Source organism: Elaeis guineensis, chromosome 8, assembly GCF_000442705.2.
Source record: "Elaeis guineensis isolate ETL-2024a chromosome 8, EG11, whole genome shotgun sequence".
NCBI lineage: Eukaryota > Viridiplantae > Streptophyta > Magnoliopsida > Arecales > Arecaceae > Elaeis > Elaeis guineensis.
In genome coordinates, this window is record NC_026000.2 from 26,981,574 (window position 1) to 27,000,628 (window position 19,055).

At 46.7% G+C, this 19,055-nt stretch overlaps 1 protein-coding gene across 1 annotated transcript; it reads left to right on the forward strand.

Annotated features, from left to right (window-relative positions):
- The first annotated feature begins 239 nt into the window (after positions 1-239).
- LOC140859647 (ras-related protein RABA2a-like) lies at positions 240-7,875 on the forward strand. The gene is made up of 2 exons (XM_073261650.1): positions 240-527; positions 6,773-7,875. The coding sequence occupies exons 1-2, from the start codon at positions 354-356 to the stop codon at positions 7,262-7,264; spliced, it is 666 nt and encodes a 221-aa protein (XP_073117751.1). The 5' UTR covers positions 240-353; the 3' UTR covers positions 7,265-7,875.
- The last annotated feature ends 11,180 nt before the right edge of the window (positions 7,876-19,055 follow it).

A 19,055-nucleotide genomic window follows, 5' to 3' on the forward strand; every position in this document is an offset into this window, starting at 1 on the left:
TTTGATATTTAAATTTTTTTTTTATATTATTCTGGAAAAGATCTCCTACTTCTGAGCTGTATTAAATGGAACTTGGTTTGTGCAAATATTTTTGTATTGAATCTAATTCAAAATCTCAAGCTGCACAGGCTCATTATTATTATTATTATTATTATTATTATTATATTTTATAATTTTTTATTTAAGGTGGGGAATTAGGGATTTAAACAACAAAACCATTGTGGATTAAATCATTAGAATGAGAAAAATGGTTTCTTTCTCTCTCTACCGCCAGTGATCAAAGGAACCAGCGAGGAGTACTACTATAGAAGACTCCCTCATCCGGGCTCAAGGAAGAGAAAGAGAAGGCAAAGATGGCACGGCGAGGGTTGGGGCCGGCGGAGGAGTACGACTATCTGTTCAAGATGGTGCTGATCGGCGACTCGGGCGTGGGCAAATCCAACCTTCTCTCCCGCTTCACCCGCAACGAGTTCTTCCTCGATTCCAAGTCCACCATCGGCGTCGAATTCGCCACCCGCACCCTCCAAGTAGTTTCCCCACCCTTCTTTCGTCTCATAATTCCCCTGGGGTTTCTCTTTGATGTCTCTAATTGTGGGGGTGGGGTCTTTTGGCTCTCGAAATTAGTAGTGGGTTTCGGATATTGTTGAATTTTTGGGTGATTCATCAGCAAATTCTCCATACACATTTCATATGAGCACCGGGAATTATCCACGTTTTCTGCATTCTTGGTTCTGATTGATTGAGCTGAATCAAATTTCTCAAAAAAGAGCCTTTTTTTTCCTCTGTTTTCTTGACTCTGTTCACCTAAATGCAATTCGACGGCAACCTAATTGGATAAAAGGGAACTTCTTGTTCCTGAAAACCAATATCAAAGCTGTGATTTGATTTGCTTACGGCAGAAGGTGTCTTCTGTATGCATATTGTGAAGGTTTTCTTGAATGGGCCCGCCATTTAACACAACAAGCACCACTACTTGATTATCATTTACGGTCCTTGCCAATGCACTACAACATTAATTTAAGGCGTTTTAGGAAAAAGAGAAGAATACCTGGTTTCACATTATTAGCACTTCATCTCCCCAACTAGTTTAACTTATAGTTACGTTTTTATGGAGATTGAGTGCTGTTGCAGGGGCTCATAGCTCGGCACGTGAGGTATTATCCGCTTTGGCTCATGAGCCTCATAGTTTTGCCCTTTAAAAAGTGTCTTACATGGGGATGATGGTCCCATCCAATATAAGCTAGATTTTCTTTTGACTTCAACCAATATGGGACTAATGATACTCTTCCTTCTACACCACAACATAGTCTTCCAGTCAAAGAAGAATCCGTGTACTCTACAGACTATATCTGTATACTCCCACAGAGTGGTATTTAGGCGGAAGGAGCTCCACAGTTCATGGAGGATGATGCCCTTCTTCTAGTGTCAATATTACAGCCAAGGGCTCATGGCTCGACATGTGAGTTATTGTCCGCTTTGGCCCATGGGCCTCATGATTTTGTTCTTTAAAAGGCGTCTCATAAAGAAAAGATGGTCCCTTCCTATATAAGCTAGTTTTTCTTTTGACTTCAACCAATGTAGGACTAATGATACCCTTCTTTCTACACCACAATACAGGCCCTCCAGTTAAAGAGGAATCTGTATACGTGTACTCCACAGACCCTGTTTGTGTACTCTCACAGAATGGTGTTTAGGCAGAAGGAGCCCCACAGTCCATAGAGGTTGAAGCCCTCCTTCTAGCGCCAATGTTGCAGTCAAGGACTCATAGCTCGGTACGTAAGGTATTGTCCGCTTTGGTCCATGGGCCTCATGGTTTTGCTTTTTAAAAAACATCTTACGTGGGAAGGATGGTCCCTTCCTATATAAGCTAAATTCTCTTTTAATTTCAACCAATGTAGGACTAATGATGTCTTTCCATCTACACCACAATAAGTGCTATTAAACTTTGGAGATTATTGTTCCCTTCTTTCATCCATTTTAGTGTTGAAGCTACATGCATCGATTGCTCCATGCAACCATTGTTTGACATGGAAAGGTTGATGATTTGAAGGTCTCCAGTCATGTTCTTGAGACACATGAAAGTGGTAGATTTTGAGAAAAGAAATCTGTAGGGTATGCCCCTTCAAAGTGATTCCCTGATCTTTGCACATTCTTTGACGGGTAGCATTGCTTTTTGGTTTATTCATTTCAATTTTCGTAAATAATTTATGATGATTGGTGAGTAAGATCAAGAATCTGAGAATCAAGGTAGAATGTGTGGTTAATAATGACAATGATATGAGAGTAAACTCTGAAGATAAATTTGGAATGTATTAGTATGGAGGAAAAAGAACTGGCTGTGCTCTTGTATTTCACTTCACGCAGCTTTCAAATAAATAATTTTATAACATTGGAAGATCTGTTTATTCACTCTTTTGTCCTCTGACATATTTATCTGTATTCTTGCAATGCTGTTCTCACTAATTTTGGTATATTAAAAGGTTAACTTGTAATAATAACATGGGATCCAGAAACCTGTCTGACTATTTGAAGCCACCTAACTTTGCTAAATAAGCATAGATCGAGTTGATTCTCTTCATGTCTTGTAGACTTGAGATGCTAGATTTCTTAGCAGCATTCTAAATTTTTAATAGATGCCTCGTATTTTCTGGGAACTCACTCAAAGGCAGAATGAATGTAAATTAGTGGCAGGAATGATGGTTGGGTTGTTGGTTTCCAAAGGGTTATTGTTCAGGGAATTGATCCTTGAAACTTAATTTCCTAACCTGTTTGTGTAAAAATGTTTCTATGATTCTATCGCTTTTAAACTGATGGAAGAGAATGATCTTAATGATTTAGCATGTAGAATTCACAATATTTGGAGAGCTGATATAGTAGGTCATAAAGCCAATGTCAATATTTAGCAAATGCAGTTTACAATAATATAAGGTTATAGAAAGTTACGGAGTATCAATAGATACAACACCTATGGTATATGGTAAAGGCACCACTATATTGTGTCCTACTAGGGAAGGATGCTGAAGTAATGCACTACTTACTTTTTGTGGCACTATAATCTTTGTATATCTATCTGCCATTTTTAACATTTGACGGAGATGAAAAATAAATCATGAAGTATGATAGTTTTTTGTGGAAAGGCAAAGTGTCACAATATAGAAGAATTGTTTAAAACTGTTGATAGTCTGACTGCTCTGAATTATATAAAAAAGAGAACAAAGTTATGTTCCTCAAGAAAAATATAGCTATTTACAGTGTTTTAATCAATGAAATCTTCTATGAATGTCCAAGGTCTTCATTGTAAAAGGATAAAAAGAAACTGGAAATCGTTCATGTGCACAATGTGAGTGGACATATGCTCATGAATTATGGAAATTACTGTCTGTGACACTAGAGGATTTAGGCAAATATTTGTTGCTACAGAAATCTAAAGCTGTTTGTATTGCCCCCTGAAGAATCTGTCTCTCTAACCAAGCGGTTTTGTATTTCATAACATGAGGCCCTTTTCTCCTCTCCCAAGAATTTGGTGTTAAGGGAATCAAGCACTCCACTGCCTTGGTAGACATTCTCCGGACATATTACTTTGCCTTTTACTTTTGCTGGAATGATGTAGTCTGGATGTTAAGGAGGGACAGCCGCATTTCTTCATAAGTTGGTGTTATGACAACTTGAAATAGCTGGTAGGAAGTCAAATCCATGTCTTAAAACAAAGAATCATATGGAACACTAGTGAATGAACTTTTATCCATTAATTCCTGTTGCTCCACATATTTCTTTGCTGATAAAAGTTTGTTTTTTTACTTCTTTCTGAAAACATCCTTATTAAGGCCGAATTGGTTCTTGAGATGATCATAATGCTCAATGGTTGAAATCCCCTCCCCCAAGTAGACTGCCTCCTTTTCTTAAGGCTTATGACTACTTCATGCCCGAACTTGATGTTGCCTGAATGATTGATCCTGCATTTGCCAGGGTATAAGAAGTTTTTTGTAGCTCACCTCCCAAAAAAACAAAGGAAAAGAAATCTGGTTTATTCTTTCAACTTCTTAATGATTGCTGTTAGCATTTATGAAGAATTTTTCCTTTTCAAATTGTATGTATGAACTGTATAAGCCTATGATAGCAGTTCAAGTGTCACCCAAACTTTCTGCTGAAGGCTAAGAGGATAAGTTTTTCAAATGACCGTTTAGGACTAAGTTTAACAGAATAGGATGTGGGAAATCTCATCCACCAATAACATTTGGTGCTGAAGTGAAGCCATCCAAGCATATGCTCGATAAAGGACCAATTTTCCTTGTCATTTGGATTTTTGCTACTGTTTGGTCTGATATTGAGTCGTCTTATCTGTAGATTTGATTGTTGTTGTCCCTGCTTTAATTGAAAACTTTATAACAGTGGCACTGGAGCTATTTGTGAATTTAACCTTTCATCATTCGCATGATCATTAATTCATGATGTTTCTTCCTCTTTGGCTATGCATTAATCTATAACATGTGGATGTCTGTCATTGATTATCTGATAGAAGTAATAACCTGGGCACTTCATTTGTAGGCCTTGCCTGTCCTTCAAATTGATGTTATCAAATGTTTAGCAATGAGTTAGTTTAGCATGCTAGCATTTTTACTACAAGAGTGGGTACAAGATGATCTTAGCTGGAGGACTGGGTTTTCCTTGAATGGGTGATCAACTGGTAGTCATAGGTTTAGTTTTTATGACAAGAGTTGAGCATGTGCGATTCATGTGAGAGGAAACTTCAAGGTCCAATCTTTTCTGATCAAAGAGCTTTTCAAATATTTAGATAATATGATTAATATACTTCTACTTTTGGCTGGTGCAGTTGTCTTTTTTCTTCCCCTTTGAAAATAGAGTGCAAGAACTAAACCAAGGGTGATGTGTTTATGTGGTGCTCATCCTTAGCATTATTATTTATTAGTGCCATCTGCATGCGCAATGCACGTGCATGTTAGCTAGTTTCTAATTCCATTTTAAAGTCATAATTGCCTCTTCTACACTATACTTCCTGGGTTTCTTCTAATTTCTTCTCTACCTATGGCAAGTAACAGTAGGGAATTCAAATCCCAGAATCCCAGGTGGTGGCTACATTTTCACAATCTCCTTCACTTTGTGCTACCCATGAAGCTCCTTTCCAGACTCACGTTCTAACAAGATAATAGTCCTGTATAATTAAAAATTAAAGACTAATTTAACATCAACATACACTCCATGATTGTTTTGCTCCATGAAAAAGTTTAGCGAGAACATTTCGGTTGGTGTGGCATTGAATTTTGAACAAATGATGCCTAGCCAAATTATACATACTGTTGATGAAATCCTTGAGGATTACAACAAAATGTGGTGACATTTTGATGCCTCTCTCTATTGATCAGCTATTGCTTGAAGTTTCTGCACAACAGTTTTTTCAAAAATTAGTAGATATAATTAGTCTTGGCTCAAATGAACATAAGCTTCATTTGCATGACTGGCAAAAATCGGTAAGTTGCACAGCTATAACCAATTTGGGATCCATTCACCTTTACCCATATTAACCAGTGATGCTATTCCTTGCCTCTGAAAGATGAACATCATGATTTTTCCCTGAACTAAGCTGAAAACCTTGTTGGCATTCAACCTGCAAGACTTCTGTTTGGGATTAACAATGAACCCTTTCTAAGCAACTTTTAGTTTCTCTTCTTTCCTTCATTTGTTGTTTAGAATTACCCTGGTGTCCGTCATAATTAGGCATCACTTCAATATTGTGCATGATTATATTTTTTCTGCTGCTCATGTTCAAATTAATACTTGTTTATGCATTATTTATCTTTTTTTAGAAAACATTTCAATGTAGGGTATGTCTGACAGTTTGATGTATATTTTTATGGTTAACCAATTAAGTTTCATATATTAATATTACTTTTTTTTATTTTTTTTCTTTCTTAATGTTTATTGTTTTCGAAAGGATTTTTTGTATTTTATAGATGTTGATTTTTTCTATTTTTTGAATCAGTTTTCAATGTTAATGATTGATCTCATCTGGAAATAAATATGTTGTGGTTCATTCTTTTGATCAAACTGCTTGCTACAATGAGTTTTTAATAGTTCAGAGCAATTTTGTCTTGCCATAAGGTTCTTTTTTTTTTTTAGGACCGGTGACATATATGAGTAAGTAGTTATGGACCTTGTCTACCAAACATTGACCAAAAGCATTTTAATGATGTGAAAAGGCAAGGTCTAAATCATCTTTGACGGATCATAATTTGCAAACACATCGTGTAGATCCTTCCAGCTGGGCTAATGAACCAAGAATGATGCAACAAGTCCCTCGCATTCTTTGAGGCAGTGAACCTACATTGCGACACTCAAGACTTCTGGTTGTTTCATCAACAAATTGCATTTGAAGTTTTTCAAGTTTCGAAAGCTATCCTTTTCCTTATTTAGAATTTTTTTTTTTATTTTAAGTGTTGAGATATTCTAGAAGGTAAACTATTTTAGGCATCGGATCGATTTTTACTACAAACAATGACAACCATTTGTATTGTACTTTCAGAAAATATGAACATGGAGGTGCATCCTTAACTATGTTTGATACCAAATTGTAGAATAAAACTTCAGCTAATGTCAATCTAAATTTCATTTCTGTCGCCTTGTTTCGAATTATTCTTCTCTTCATAGGATTATCAATTGTTTATCTGGATTCTCTTAAACAGCAAGTATGACATTGGTATCTGTCTCCTAACTATTTTTCCCATTGCTTTGTTTTGTTTATTCTTCTGATGTTTAGGTAGAGGGGAGGACAATAAAAGCACAAATATGGGACACAGCAGGCCAGGAGCGATACAGGGCAATAACCAGTGCCTACTACCGTGGTGCCCTGGGAGCCCTCCTAGTCTATGATGTGACCAAGCCCACAACTTTCGAGAATTTGAACCGGTGGCTTAAGGAGCTCCGTGACCATGCTGACTCCAACATTGTGGTTATGCTCATTGGTAACAAGATTGACCTCAAGCACCTTCGAGCAGTTGCCTCAGAGGATGCACAGAGCTTTGCTGAGAAGGAAGGTCTGTCCTTCATTGAGACCTCTGCTCTGGAGGCCACGAATGTAGAGAGAGCCTTTCAGATTATCCTTTCAGAGATATATCGAATCATCAGTAAGAAGCCTCTGTCCTCTTCAGAGCCGGCACTGGGACCTTCCGGAGGCATCAAAGAAGGGAAGGCCATTGAGGTGTCAGCTTCGCATGATGACAATACTAAGAAGCAATGCTGCTCCACATAGAGGTGCTTCTTTGGGCTGTGCTTTGACATGCTGCAAATTTGGGATCAGTGCTCGTGGACTAATTTGTGTGCTTTGGTTGGGATCATGTGCTTATTTGAGGTGACCTTTGACTAGATCTGTAGGATCTCAATGTATCCTGCCCTGTTCTCAGCCCCTCTGAGAAATATGTATGGTATTATATGACCTCCACCCCCAAGAGAGAGAGCTTGTGCTAATTGTCCAACCATTTCGATGGGAAGATTGTGTGTATTCAGATGCCTTTTGTTCTACAGCAAATCTGAAAAGGAAGTGGTGGGAATTATCAGGTTCAACTGTGCAACCCCTGCACGAAGGATTCTGTGACCTTCTTCTTTGTCGTGTTGTTTATTGATGGGAAACAGCTCAAGCCGTTTGCATGCTTATTGATCGGAAATGGTTCAAGCTGTTTGCACGAGCCTGTAATGTTACCATATTTTCTGTTAGTTTTTCCAGAAGTTCCCTTTTTTTGTTGCAAAACGTGATATCTTTTGTTTCAGCCCAAGTAGTTTTGCCGTAGAATACTTATAACCATAGTTGAGTTGATGATGGGTGATTGAGGGCAATGTGCACCCTATGCTTTGGGTTCTTTTGTCTCATTTCATTTTATCTTCTTCATGTATCATGTGTTTCTGAAGGATCATATTTGCACTGGAAACTTTGCTTAACATAAATCACTGCTAAGAGCTTTCCCCTCATGCTTTATTGATTACTGAACTAAAAACTAGGGTATTACAACAACAAACTTGGTGACCGTTCTACACTCCAGTGGCATTCTGCTGCAGATTAGTGATCTAAGAAGCTGGTTTGCGAGGGAGACCGATTTCCTTGGAAATTATATGTCAAAATATGCTTCCTATTTATCAAATAAAATTGCCATTTGCTTCCTAATTGTCCTGTTATTTTCAATCATGGAATTAATGTCTAATGCTGCGGCTGATATCCGGTGCCTTCTGTGGTAAATTTGGTGTGGTTATACAATGAGTCAATTGCTTTCCGCCTTTCCCTTTATCTTCAGCAACATGAGCGGTAGGATTCAATAAAACTGGGGCACTGAAAATGTAGAAGCGGTGCACCTGATGCTGGTTATAAATTGCTCAACAGATGCTAGAGAACTCTTTGGTCGTATTGCTATCTCATATTACCTACCCTTTAAGCAAAGAATAAGCAGGTTTAACCAAATGCATTTGCTGAGAACTATAAACAAACTTTGATTGTTCAGACTAAAGGTTTGCATTTTATGGATAGTCTTTGTTCAGTCATCAAACATCTTAGAGACAAGAATTCGTGTTCTGATTAAGTCGTTATTTTTCAAATTCTCAGGACCAACAATATGAAAAGGAAATCCACTAGCCGTAAGAGTTCCAAATTCATGCTCTGTGCTTGATGATTCCTGGTTGGACTAGGTTAGCATGGCTTTATGGAATTAATAAGCCTTTAAAAAATATATGATAGCGGTGCCTGAAGCTTTGTATTTTATGCATCAAGCATCGCGCTTGTCATATTTCAGTTGAGATATGGGACGATGTCATGTGATTTGACTTTAAATCATCTGGGTTAGGTACAGTGAAAGATACTTCCTTCACATGCTTACAAGAAAAAAGAAAGCAATTACCATAGTTCGAGCTTGAATCTTATTAGGGGAAGGTTAAAAGTTTGAGCCTTGCAAGGACATTCACAAACAATGATTTATTGTCAAATACCCACAGCCGAAATTCTCGACGGACTCCTACGGGAGCCGGGCTCCTCCATCGACAGCAGAACGGCTCCGCCCGGACTCCTACAGGAGCCGGGCTCCTCCATCGACAGCAGAACGGCTCCGTCCGGATTCCTACGGGAGCCGGGCTCCTCCATCGACAGCAGAACAGTTCCGCCCGGACTCCTACGGGAGCCGGGCTCCTCCATCGACAGCAGAACGGCTCCGCCTGGACTCCCACGGGAGCCGGGCTCCTCCATCGACAGCAGAACGGCTCCGCCCGGACTCCTACGGGAGCCGGGCTCCTCCATCGACAGCAGAACGGCTCCGCCCGGACTCCTACGAGAGCCCGGCTCCTCCATCGACAGCAGAACGGCTCCGTCCGGACTCCTACGGGAGCCGGGCTCCGACCTTAGTATCAGCTGCTGGAGCCGGACTCCACCCACGACCTCAACCGGAAGGAGGACCCCTCCCGGACTCCTGCAAAGGCCGAACTCCGACCACTGCCGAGCCTCGATCAACAGATCCGCCCCCCCTGGCGGATCACAATAACAACCATGATCCTTGTTAGATATAAAATACCCACAGCCGAAACCCTCAACGGGAGCCGGGCTCCACCGCCGACAGCAGCGCAGCTCCGCCCGGACTCCTACGGGAGCCGGGCTCCACCGCCGACAGCAGCACAGCTCCGCCCGGACTCCTACGGGAGCCGGGCTCCGCTCTCAGTATCAACTGCTGGTAAGCTCCGTCCGGACTCCTACGGGAGCCGGACTTCGCCTTTAACTTTAATTGCAGGAAGACTCCGCCCGGACTCCTACGAGAGCCGGGCTTCGTCCTCGACTCCAACGGCTACGAGCAGACTTCGTCCGGACTCCTACGGGAGCCGGACTCCGCATCTGATTTTGATTGCAGGGGATTTCGCCCGAACTCCTACGGGAGCCGGGTTCCGCTCGCAACTTCAGCTCCGAGAGGGTTCCGCCCGGACTCCCCCGGAAGTCGGGCTCCACCCACGACCCCAACCACCAGGAGGACCTCTCCCGGACCTCTACAGAAACCGGGCTCCGACCGCTGTCGAGTTTCAATCGACAGATCCGCGCCCCCTGACAGGCCATCAAAACGGCCACGACCCTGCTCCACTTCCTGTGGCGGATTCCGCACAGCTCCACTATCCCCTGGCAGGCCACAATAACGACCACGAACCTGCTCCACCTCCTGCGACGGATACCATGCGATTCTCCTATCCGCTGGCAAGTCAAGACAACGGACGCTGCTCCACCCCTCATAACAAATTCCGCGTGGCGAGCCGCGGCGATGACCACGTGTCTGCTCCACTATCTTTCGCAATCAATTTCCCTGACCATGGGCGGCCCACTACCAGGCGGTTACAAACGTCGCCATCAATCCGTTGCCTCCTCCGCCTATAAAAGGGGGACCCAGATACGTTATTCTTTAAGCTCATTTTCCTATCTCAAAACTCTGCTAAAATCTCCGTTCGAGCACTCCATTCTTGTTGAGGCAGAGAACTGACTTGAGCGTCGGAGGGTCTTGCCGGAGCAACCCCACCTCTGGTTTAGACTTCCCTTGCAGGTCCCGGCGGCGACCGCGGCTTCCCCGACTCCAGCTTCTCCGGCGTAAGCAGATTTTTGCACCAACAGGATTGGCGCTAGAAGGAGGGGCGTGTGTCTTCGCAGCACCCTTGTTCTTGAAGGAGCGCTCAACGGACCCGCTTCCGGCCATCTTTTCCGGCACCCAATCCTCTTTTCCCCATCCGATGCCCTCTCGCGAGGTTTCTGCACAACTACCTCCGGCTATGGTCGCCGATAAAGGGTGGCCGGGTGACCAGTCTCTGTCGGATTCCGTCAACGTCATCTCGGGGGAATCCCGGCAGGGGGCAATCAGCACATCGGCTGCATCCCTCAAGCGGCAAAAAGTTGAAGAACCCATAGCCTTCACTGAAGAAGACGCCCAGGGAGTCCAATTCCCTCATAACGACGCGGTCGTAGTTTTCTTGAACATAGCAAATTATGACGTCCGTCGCATTCTCGTCGACAACGGAAGTTCGGCCGACATCTTGTTCTACAATGCTTTTTCAAGAATGGCCACTCTTGGCGGTCATCTAAGGCCGATTTGCTCTCCCTTAATAGGGTTTACTGGTGACGCCGTTCCGACGGAAGGAATGATAGCCCTAACTGTGACCGCGGGTCAGCATCCAAAGCAGTCCAGAGCCCTGATGAATTTCCTGGTGGTAAAGGCGCCATCTGCCTACAATGCAATTCTTGGCCGATCCGGCCTCAATGCCCTCAGAGCCGTTGTTTCGACCTACCATTTGAAATTGAAGTTTCCCACCAACAAGGGGGTCGGAGAAGTCCGGAGAGACCAAGCGCTGGCCAGGCACTGCTACAACATTGCCCTGCAAAGAAACGATCAAGCGGACCTCTGCCCGGTCGACGGATTGGATGCGCGCGATGACCTCACTGAAGAGAGGGGCGGTCCAATCGAGGACCTAATACCAATTCCTTTGAATGATGGGAATGCGGAGCATGTGGTGTTAATTGGCTCCAACCTGGAGGAGGAGGTGCGGGCGCGTCTCGTGGATTTCCTCCGAAGGAATGCGGACGTTTTCGCATGGGTCCCGACGGATATGCCGGGGATCGACACAGAAGTTATGGAACATCATCTGGCGGTCGACCCTAAACATCGGCCGACAAAAGAAAAAATCCGGAGTCATGCCCCGGAGAGGCAGAAGGCAATAGCCGAGGAAGTGGATAAACTTCTCAAGGCCGAATTTATCAAGGAAGTCAATTATCCTGAGTGGATCTCCAATGTTGTCTTGGTCAAGAAAGCAAATGGCAAGTGGAGGATGTGTATCGACTTCAAAAAGCTGAATAAGGCTTGCCCAAAGGATAGCTACCCCCTTCCCAGGATCGACCAACTGGTGGACGCTACCTCGGGCCATGAGCTTCTCACTTTTATGGACGCGTTCTCCAGCTATAACCAGATTAGAATGGCATTGGAAGATGAAGAAAAGACAGCTTTTATCACTAATTTCGGCCTTTACTGCTACAGGGTTATGCCGTTCGGCCTCAAGAACGCGGGCGCAACCTATCAGCGACTGATGAACAAAATCTTCAAGGAGCAGATCGGCCGAAACATGGAGGTTTATGTGGACGATATGCTCGTGAAAAGCAGGTCTTCCGAAAATCATGTCGCCGACCTCGAGGAAACCTTTGGCGCTCTTCGAAAGTATAGAATGAAGCTGAACCCGACCAAATGCGCCTTTGGGGTAACCTCAGGAAAGTTCCTGGGCTTCATGGTATCGGGGCGCGGGATCGAGGCCAATCCGGAGAAAATTCGCGCTATCCAAGATATGACTGCCCCAAGGTCGATCAAGGAGGTTCAGTGCCTCACGAAAAGAGTCGCGGCTCTTAATCGCTTTGTCGCGAGGTCGGCCGAACGATGTTTGCCCTTCTTTCAAACCCTCAAGCAGCCGAAGAACTTCTGTTGGACCCCTGAATGCCAACAGGCATTCGAAGAATTAAAAAGCTACCTTAGCTCGCCCCCACTGCTGGCGAAACCCGAGCCTAAGGAGGAACTATTTTTGTACCTGGCAGTCTCTCCCACAGCCCTTGCAGCTGTCCTTATCAAAGAGGAAATGAAAGTCCAGCGACCAGTCTACTACATTAGTCGCGTGTTGAGGGACGCCGAGATCAGGTATACTAAATTAAAAAAACTGACCTACGCCTTGTTGATTGCAGCTCGGAGACTCCGACCATACTTTCAAGGGCACACGGTGACGTTACTCACCGATCAACCGATCAAGGCGATTTTGCACCGAGCTGATACCTCTGGGAGAATGGCAAAATGGGCAATCGAGCTCACAGAATTCGACATCAACTACAAACCTAGACCGGCAATAAAGGCCCAAATATTGGCGGATTTCATAGTAGAGTGCACCATCCCCGAGGAGGCCGAACCTGAGCAAAGCAGAATTGACGACCTGAAGACTCAACCGAACTCCCCCGACGAAGAAGCCAGTTCCTCCGATCGCTTTTGGACCCTCCATGTGGACGGATCTTCCAACATGGCAGGCGCGGATGCAGGCCTGATCTTGACTAGCCCGGAGGGAGTCGTCGTGGAGTACGCTCTGCATTTCGAATTCCCCGCAACAAACAATGGAGCGGAATATGAAGCTCTGATCGCAGGATTGAAGATCGCTAGGGAGCTTGGAATAGGTCAACTCCGGGTGCACAGCGATTCCCAACTTGTGGTGGGGCAAGTTAGCGGGAGCTTTGAAGCGCGGGAGGACAGTATGGCCAAATATCTTGAGAAGGTGAAGGAGTTCACCCCTGTCTTTGGCAATTTCGACATCAGGCAAATTCCAAGATCGGAGAATACCAGAGCCGATCTTCTCTCCAAACTGACGACATCAGCTCCGGCCGAATTGCCCAAAGACGTCCTCTTTGAAGTTTTAAAACATCCGAGTACGAAAGAACCGCGACTCGTGATGGAGATCGACCACGAGCCCAGCTGGGTCGACCCGCTGGTAACCTATCTTAGAGATGGGACTCTCCCCCAGGATGCGAAAGAGGCCCAGAAACTCCGAAATCAAGCCTCCCGGTACGTCCTTTATGAAGGCAGATTGTACAAAAGATCGTACTTCTTGCCCCTCTTAAGGTGCCTCCGGCCCTCAGAAGCTGACTACGCTTTATGGGAAGTACACGAGGGAGCTTGCGGAAGCCATTTGGGTGCCAGGTCTCTATCCCACAAGCTACTCCGCTAAGGGTATTACTGGCCAACAATGCATCATGATTCGATCGAATATGTCAAAAAGTGTGATCGATGCCAGAGATACGCCAACGTCCAGAGACAACCTGCTACCGAGCTCACACCCTTGAGTGCCCCATAGCCTTTTGCACAATGGGAGATGGATATTCTTGGCCCCTTTCCCATGGCGTCCGGTCAAAGGAAATTCCTCCTTGTAGCAATCGACTACTTCACCAAATGGGTCGAGGCCGAGCCACTAGCAAAAATCACAGAAGCGAAAGTGCAAGATTTCGTCTGGAAATCGATCGTGTGCAGGTTCGGTTTGCCTAGAACCCTAATCACTGATAATGGACGACAATTCGCGGGAGCTAGATTTGCTGAATTCTGTGAAGATCTAAACATCTCCCACAACTTCACATCAGTGGCCCATCCTCAGGCGAACGACGAAGCTGAGGTAACTAACAGAACCCTTTTGCAGGGGATTAAGACAAGGCTCGAAAAAGCGAAAGGAACTTGGACGGACGAACTTTATCATGTGCTATGGACGTATCGAACCACCCAGAGGTTGCCTACAGGGGAGACTCCCTTTGCCTTAGCCTTTGGTACGGAAGCCGTCATCCCGATCGAGCTTAAACTCCCGTCGGCACGAATCGTGGCATTCGACGAACCCCAAAACGCACAAAGTCTCAGAGCCAACCTCGACCTACTGGAAGAAAGGCGGGAGATTGCTCAGGTTCGAATGGCAGCCTACAGACAGAAAGTTGCCCGATATTACAATGCCCGAGTCAAGAACAAGGCATTTAAAGCAGGAGATCTAGTGCTCCGACGAGCTGCTGTCTCGCAACCACAGGGCCAGGGGAAGCTTGCCCCAAACTGGGAGGGACCTTACGAGGTCAAAGAAGTAGTCCGGCCTGGAACTTATTATCTTAAGGAGCTCGGAGGAGCCGACCTCCTGCGACCATGGAGCTCAGAAAACTTACGGATGTACTACCAGTAATTTCGTCCTAATCAAAAAATGCGTGCCCATTTGTCTTGGGACAATTCAAGCAAACTGTATCAAAAACAAGAGGACAACCTTATAAAGGTCGAAGGCCCGGTTCTTTTAGACCGGATGGGGGGAGAGGCCTCGCAACGCCCATATGTGCCCCCACAGCCCTGTTAGGGACAGGAGGAGAACCTCGCCCTAACTTGAGCAAAGTCGAAGGCCCGGTTCTTTTAGACCGGATGGGGGGAGAGGCCTCGCAACGCCCATATGTGCCCCCACAGCCCTGTTAGGGACAGGAGGAGAACCTCACCCTAACTTGAGCAAAGTTGAAGGCCCGGTTCTTTTAGACCGGATGGGGGGAGAGGCCTCGCAACGCCCATATGTGCCCCCACAGCCCTGTTAGGGACAGGAGGAGAACCTCGCCCTAACTTGAGCAAAGTCGAAGGCCCGGTTCTTTTAGACCGGATGGGGGGAGAGGCCTCGCAACGCCCATATGTGCCCCCACAGCCCTGTTAGGGACAGAAGAAAAACTTCGCCCTAATTTGAGCAAAGTCAAAAACCCGGTTCTTTTAGACCGGATAGAGGGAGAGGCCTTACAACGCCCCAATGTACCCCCACAGCCGTGTCAGGAACACGAGGAGAACCTCACGCCAGCTCGAGAAAAATGAAAGGCCCGGACTCCTACGGGAGCCGGATTCTAATGGCAAAGAAGACTTTACCCGGACTCCTACGGGAGCCGGGTTCCAACAACAAAAAAGACTTCACCCGAACTCCTACGGGAGCCGGGCTCCATCGCCGACATCAACTACAGGACAACTCCACCCGGACTTCTACGGAAGCCGGACTTTGCCTATGACTTTGATTGCAGGAAAACTTTGCCCTGACTCTTACGAGAACTGGGCTACTCCAACTTCAGGAGGGCTCCTCCGTTCGGACTATCAAGGGAACCGAACTTAGCCCCGACTTCAGCGGAGAAAAATCCAAGCAAAAAAGAAAAGCAAATAGTGCCCGAAAGCAACGGGAGCTCGAATCCCCGGGTTCAAGCCCTAGGAGGAATCTTGGGCCCGAAGGGCCCTAAGCAAACTTGACAAGTGGGTATCTTCGAACGGCATAAAAGCCGAAAAGGAGCTCGGCTAATGACGACCCCACATGAACTGAAGAGGTCGCCGACGACCTCGGGACGACGTAACACAGACGAAGAGAAGGGAAGGAAAATGAAGAAATTCGACAGACAACTATTTGATGCAAGATGCAGACGAGGTACCAAAATCTCTCTTTCATTTAACAAAAGTATACGTTACAGGACCCGATGGGTCAGGGAAAAAAGAAGAAGAAAAAGAAGATACACGTCATCGCCAGTCTCGCAAGCACGGTTCGGGCAGGACGAACCGGAGGCCGCTCCGAGCTACGAACTCCTCTCTCCGTCTCTATCCTTCTCAGTCGCATTCTCCAGTGCGTGTAATAGCTCTCGCCCCATCTCGCCTCATTCTGTTTCCGAAGTCCCAACCATAGCAGGAAAGGGGTGGGATAGATCTCCGGAGGCGGTAAGGGCAAAGGCGGCAGTAGCGAAGACCTGTTTCAAGAAGAATTGTAGCCACTTCAGGAGCGATAGCGACACCAGAGATGTGCCTCATCTCCGAATGCACCACGACGGCCGCCACCCAAGATGCTCCGGCAAGGTCGGCATGCGTTACTTCCACCGTCCCCGCAACAAGTTCTACTGCCCCACCGTCGATGCCGACCGCCTCTGGTCTCTCGGCCCCGACGGCGTCAAGGATCCCGTCATGGCTTATGACGACTGCTCTGCCCTCTTGACCGGTATCACTCCGCCTTGCTACTCCAAAATTCGCGGGCAGAATAACTTCACCGACAGCCCCCGTTATTAAACCCCTGTTGTTGAAGGAATTCTTCCTCTTGTTGTTGAAGGAATTCTTCCTTGGGCCCCCTTTAAAACGACGGAGATTCTCACCGGCCGCCATTCTCCTCCTCACCTTCCTCCAAGCCCTAAAAATTCCCTCAAGAACAGCCTCCCGAGTAGAGGACATGGTGCGAGGGAAGGAGACAAGGATTGGTGAGAGAGAAGCAAGACTCTCAGACGAAAGAAAAGCGCCAGGATGAAGCCATGAAGGGACTGAGGGGTTTAAATAGCCGACGGATCCTGGCACAATTATGGCGGCGGGTATTCCTGGGCCAGCTGGTGTGTGCCACGTGTCACGCTTATCCCCTTCATCGCCATCGAGGGTTGACCGCTCACAAATTCCCGCGGCACGACGCTTGGGATCGCGTTTCAACGGGGGTTCCGAAAAGACTTTTCAGGTCACCTTCATCGAAAAGCGGACTCTGGCGTGCACGCATTAAATGTCAAAATATCTGGGGGCGGCAGTGCGCAGGATTCGAAGGGGCGATTCCGGCTGTGCACATCCCTCTCTGTGTGTACTTCCTTCGCTTGAAATTCAAACTCGAAAGTAGGGGGACTGGTGTTGGGTATAAAATACCCACAGTCGAAATCCTCGACGGACTCCTACGGGAGCCGGGCTCCTCCATCGACAGCAGAACGGCTCCGCCCGGACTCCTACGGGAGCCGGGCTCCTCCATCGACAGCAGAATGGCTCCGTCCGGACTCCTACGGGAGCCGGGCTCCTCCATCGACAGCAGAACGGCTCCGCCCGGACTCCTACGGGAGCCGGGCTCCTCCATCGACAGCAGAACGGCTCCGCCCGGACTCCCACGGGAGCCGGGCTCCTCCATCGACAGCAGAACGGCTCCGCCCGGACTCCTACGGGAGCCGGGCTCCTCCATCGACAGTAGAACGGCTCCGCCCGGACTCCTACGGGAGCCGGGCTCCGACCTCAGTATCAGCTGCTGGAGCCGGACTCCACCCACGACCTCAACCGGAAGGAGGACCCCTCCCGGACTCCTGCAAAGGCCGAACTCCGACCACTGCCGAGCCTCGATCAACAGATCCGCGCCCCCTGGCGGATCACAATAACAACCATGATCCTTGTTGGGTATAAAATACCCACAGCCGAAACCCTCAACGGGAGCCGGGCTCCACCGCCGACAGCAGCGCAGCTCCGCCCGGACTCCTACGGGAGCCGGGCTCCACCGCCGACAGCAGCGCAGCTCCGCCCGGACTCCTACGGGAGCCGGGCTCCGCTCTCAGTATCAACTGCTGGTAAGCCCCGTCCGGACTCCTACGGGAGCCGGACTTCGCCTTTAACTTTAATTGCAGGAAGACTCCGCCCGGACTCCTACGAGAGCCGGGCTTCGTCCTCGACTCCAACGGCTACGAGCAGACTTCGTCCGGACTCCTACGGGAGCCGGACTCCGCATCTGATTTTGATTGCAGGGGATTTCGCCCGAACTCCTACGGGAGCCGGGTTTCGCCCGCAACTTCGGCTCCGAGAGGGTTCCGCCCGGACTCCCCCGGAAGTCGGGCTCCACCCACGACCCCAACCACCAGGAGGACCTCTCCCGGACCTCTACAGAAACCGGGCTCCGGCCGCTGCCGAGCTTCAATCGACAGATCCGCGCCCCCTGACAGGCCATCAAAACGGCCACGACCCTGCTCCACTTCCTGTGGCGGATTCCGCACAGCTCCACTATCCCCTGGCAGGCCACAATAACGGCCACGAACCTGCTCCACCTCCTGCGACGGATACCATGCGATTCTTCTATCCACTGGCAAGTCAGGACAACGGACGCTGCTCCACCCGTCATAACAGATTCCGCGTGGCGAGCCGCGGCGATGACCACGTGTCTGCTCCACTATCTTTCGCAATCAATTCCCCTGACCATGGGAGGCCCACTACCAGGCGGTTACAAACGTCGCCATCAATCCGTTGCCTCCTCCGCCTATAAAAGGGGGACCCAGATACGTTATTCTTTAAGCTCATTTTCCTATCTCAAAACTCTGCTAAAATCTCCGTTCGAGCACTCCATTCTTGTTGAGGCAGAGAACTGACTTGAGCGTCGGAGGGTCTTGCCGGAGCAACCCCACCTCCAGTTTAGACTTCCCTTGCAGGTCCCGGCGGCGACCGCGGCTTCCCCGACTCCAGCTTCTCCGGCGCAAGCAGATTTTTGCACCAACATATATATATATATATATATATATATATATATATATATATATATATATATATATATATATATATATATATATATATATATATATATATATGCTATTTTTAAAATTTAATTTTATCATTTAATAATATTTATATTCTTCTCTTATTTAATTTTAATTTTAATTTATTTTATTTTTAAATTTTACATCTAGTAAAACACAATATTTCTATAATCATTTTATCCCGTTGTTTCTTACTTTTGCA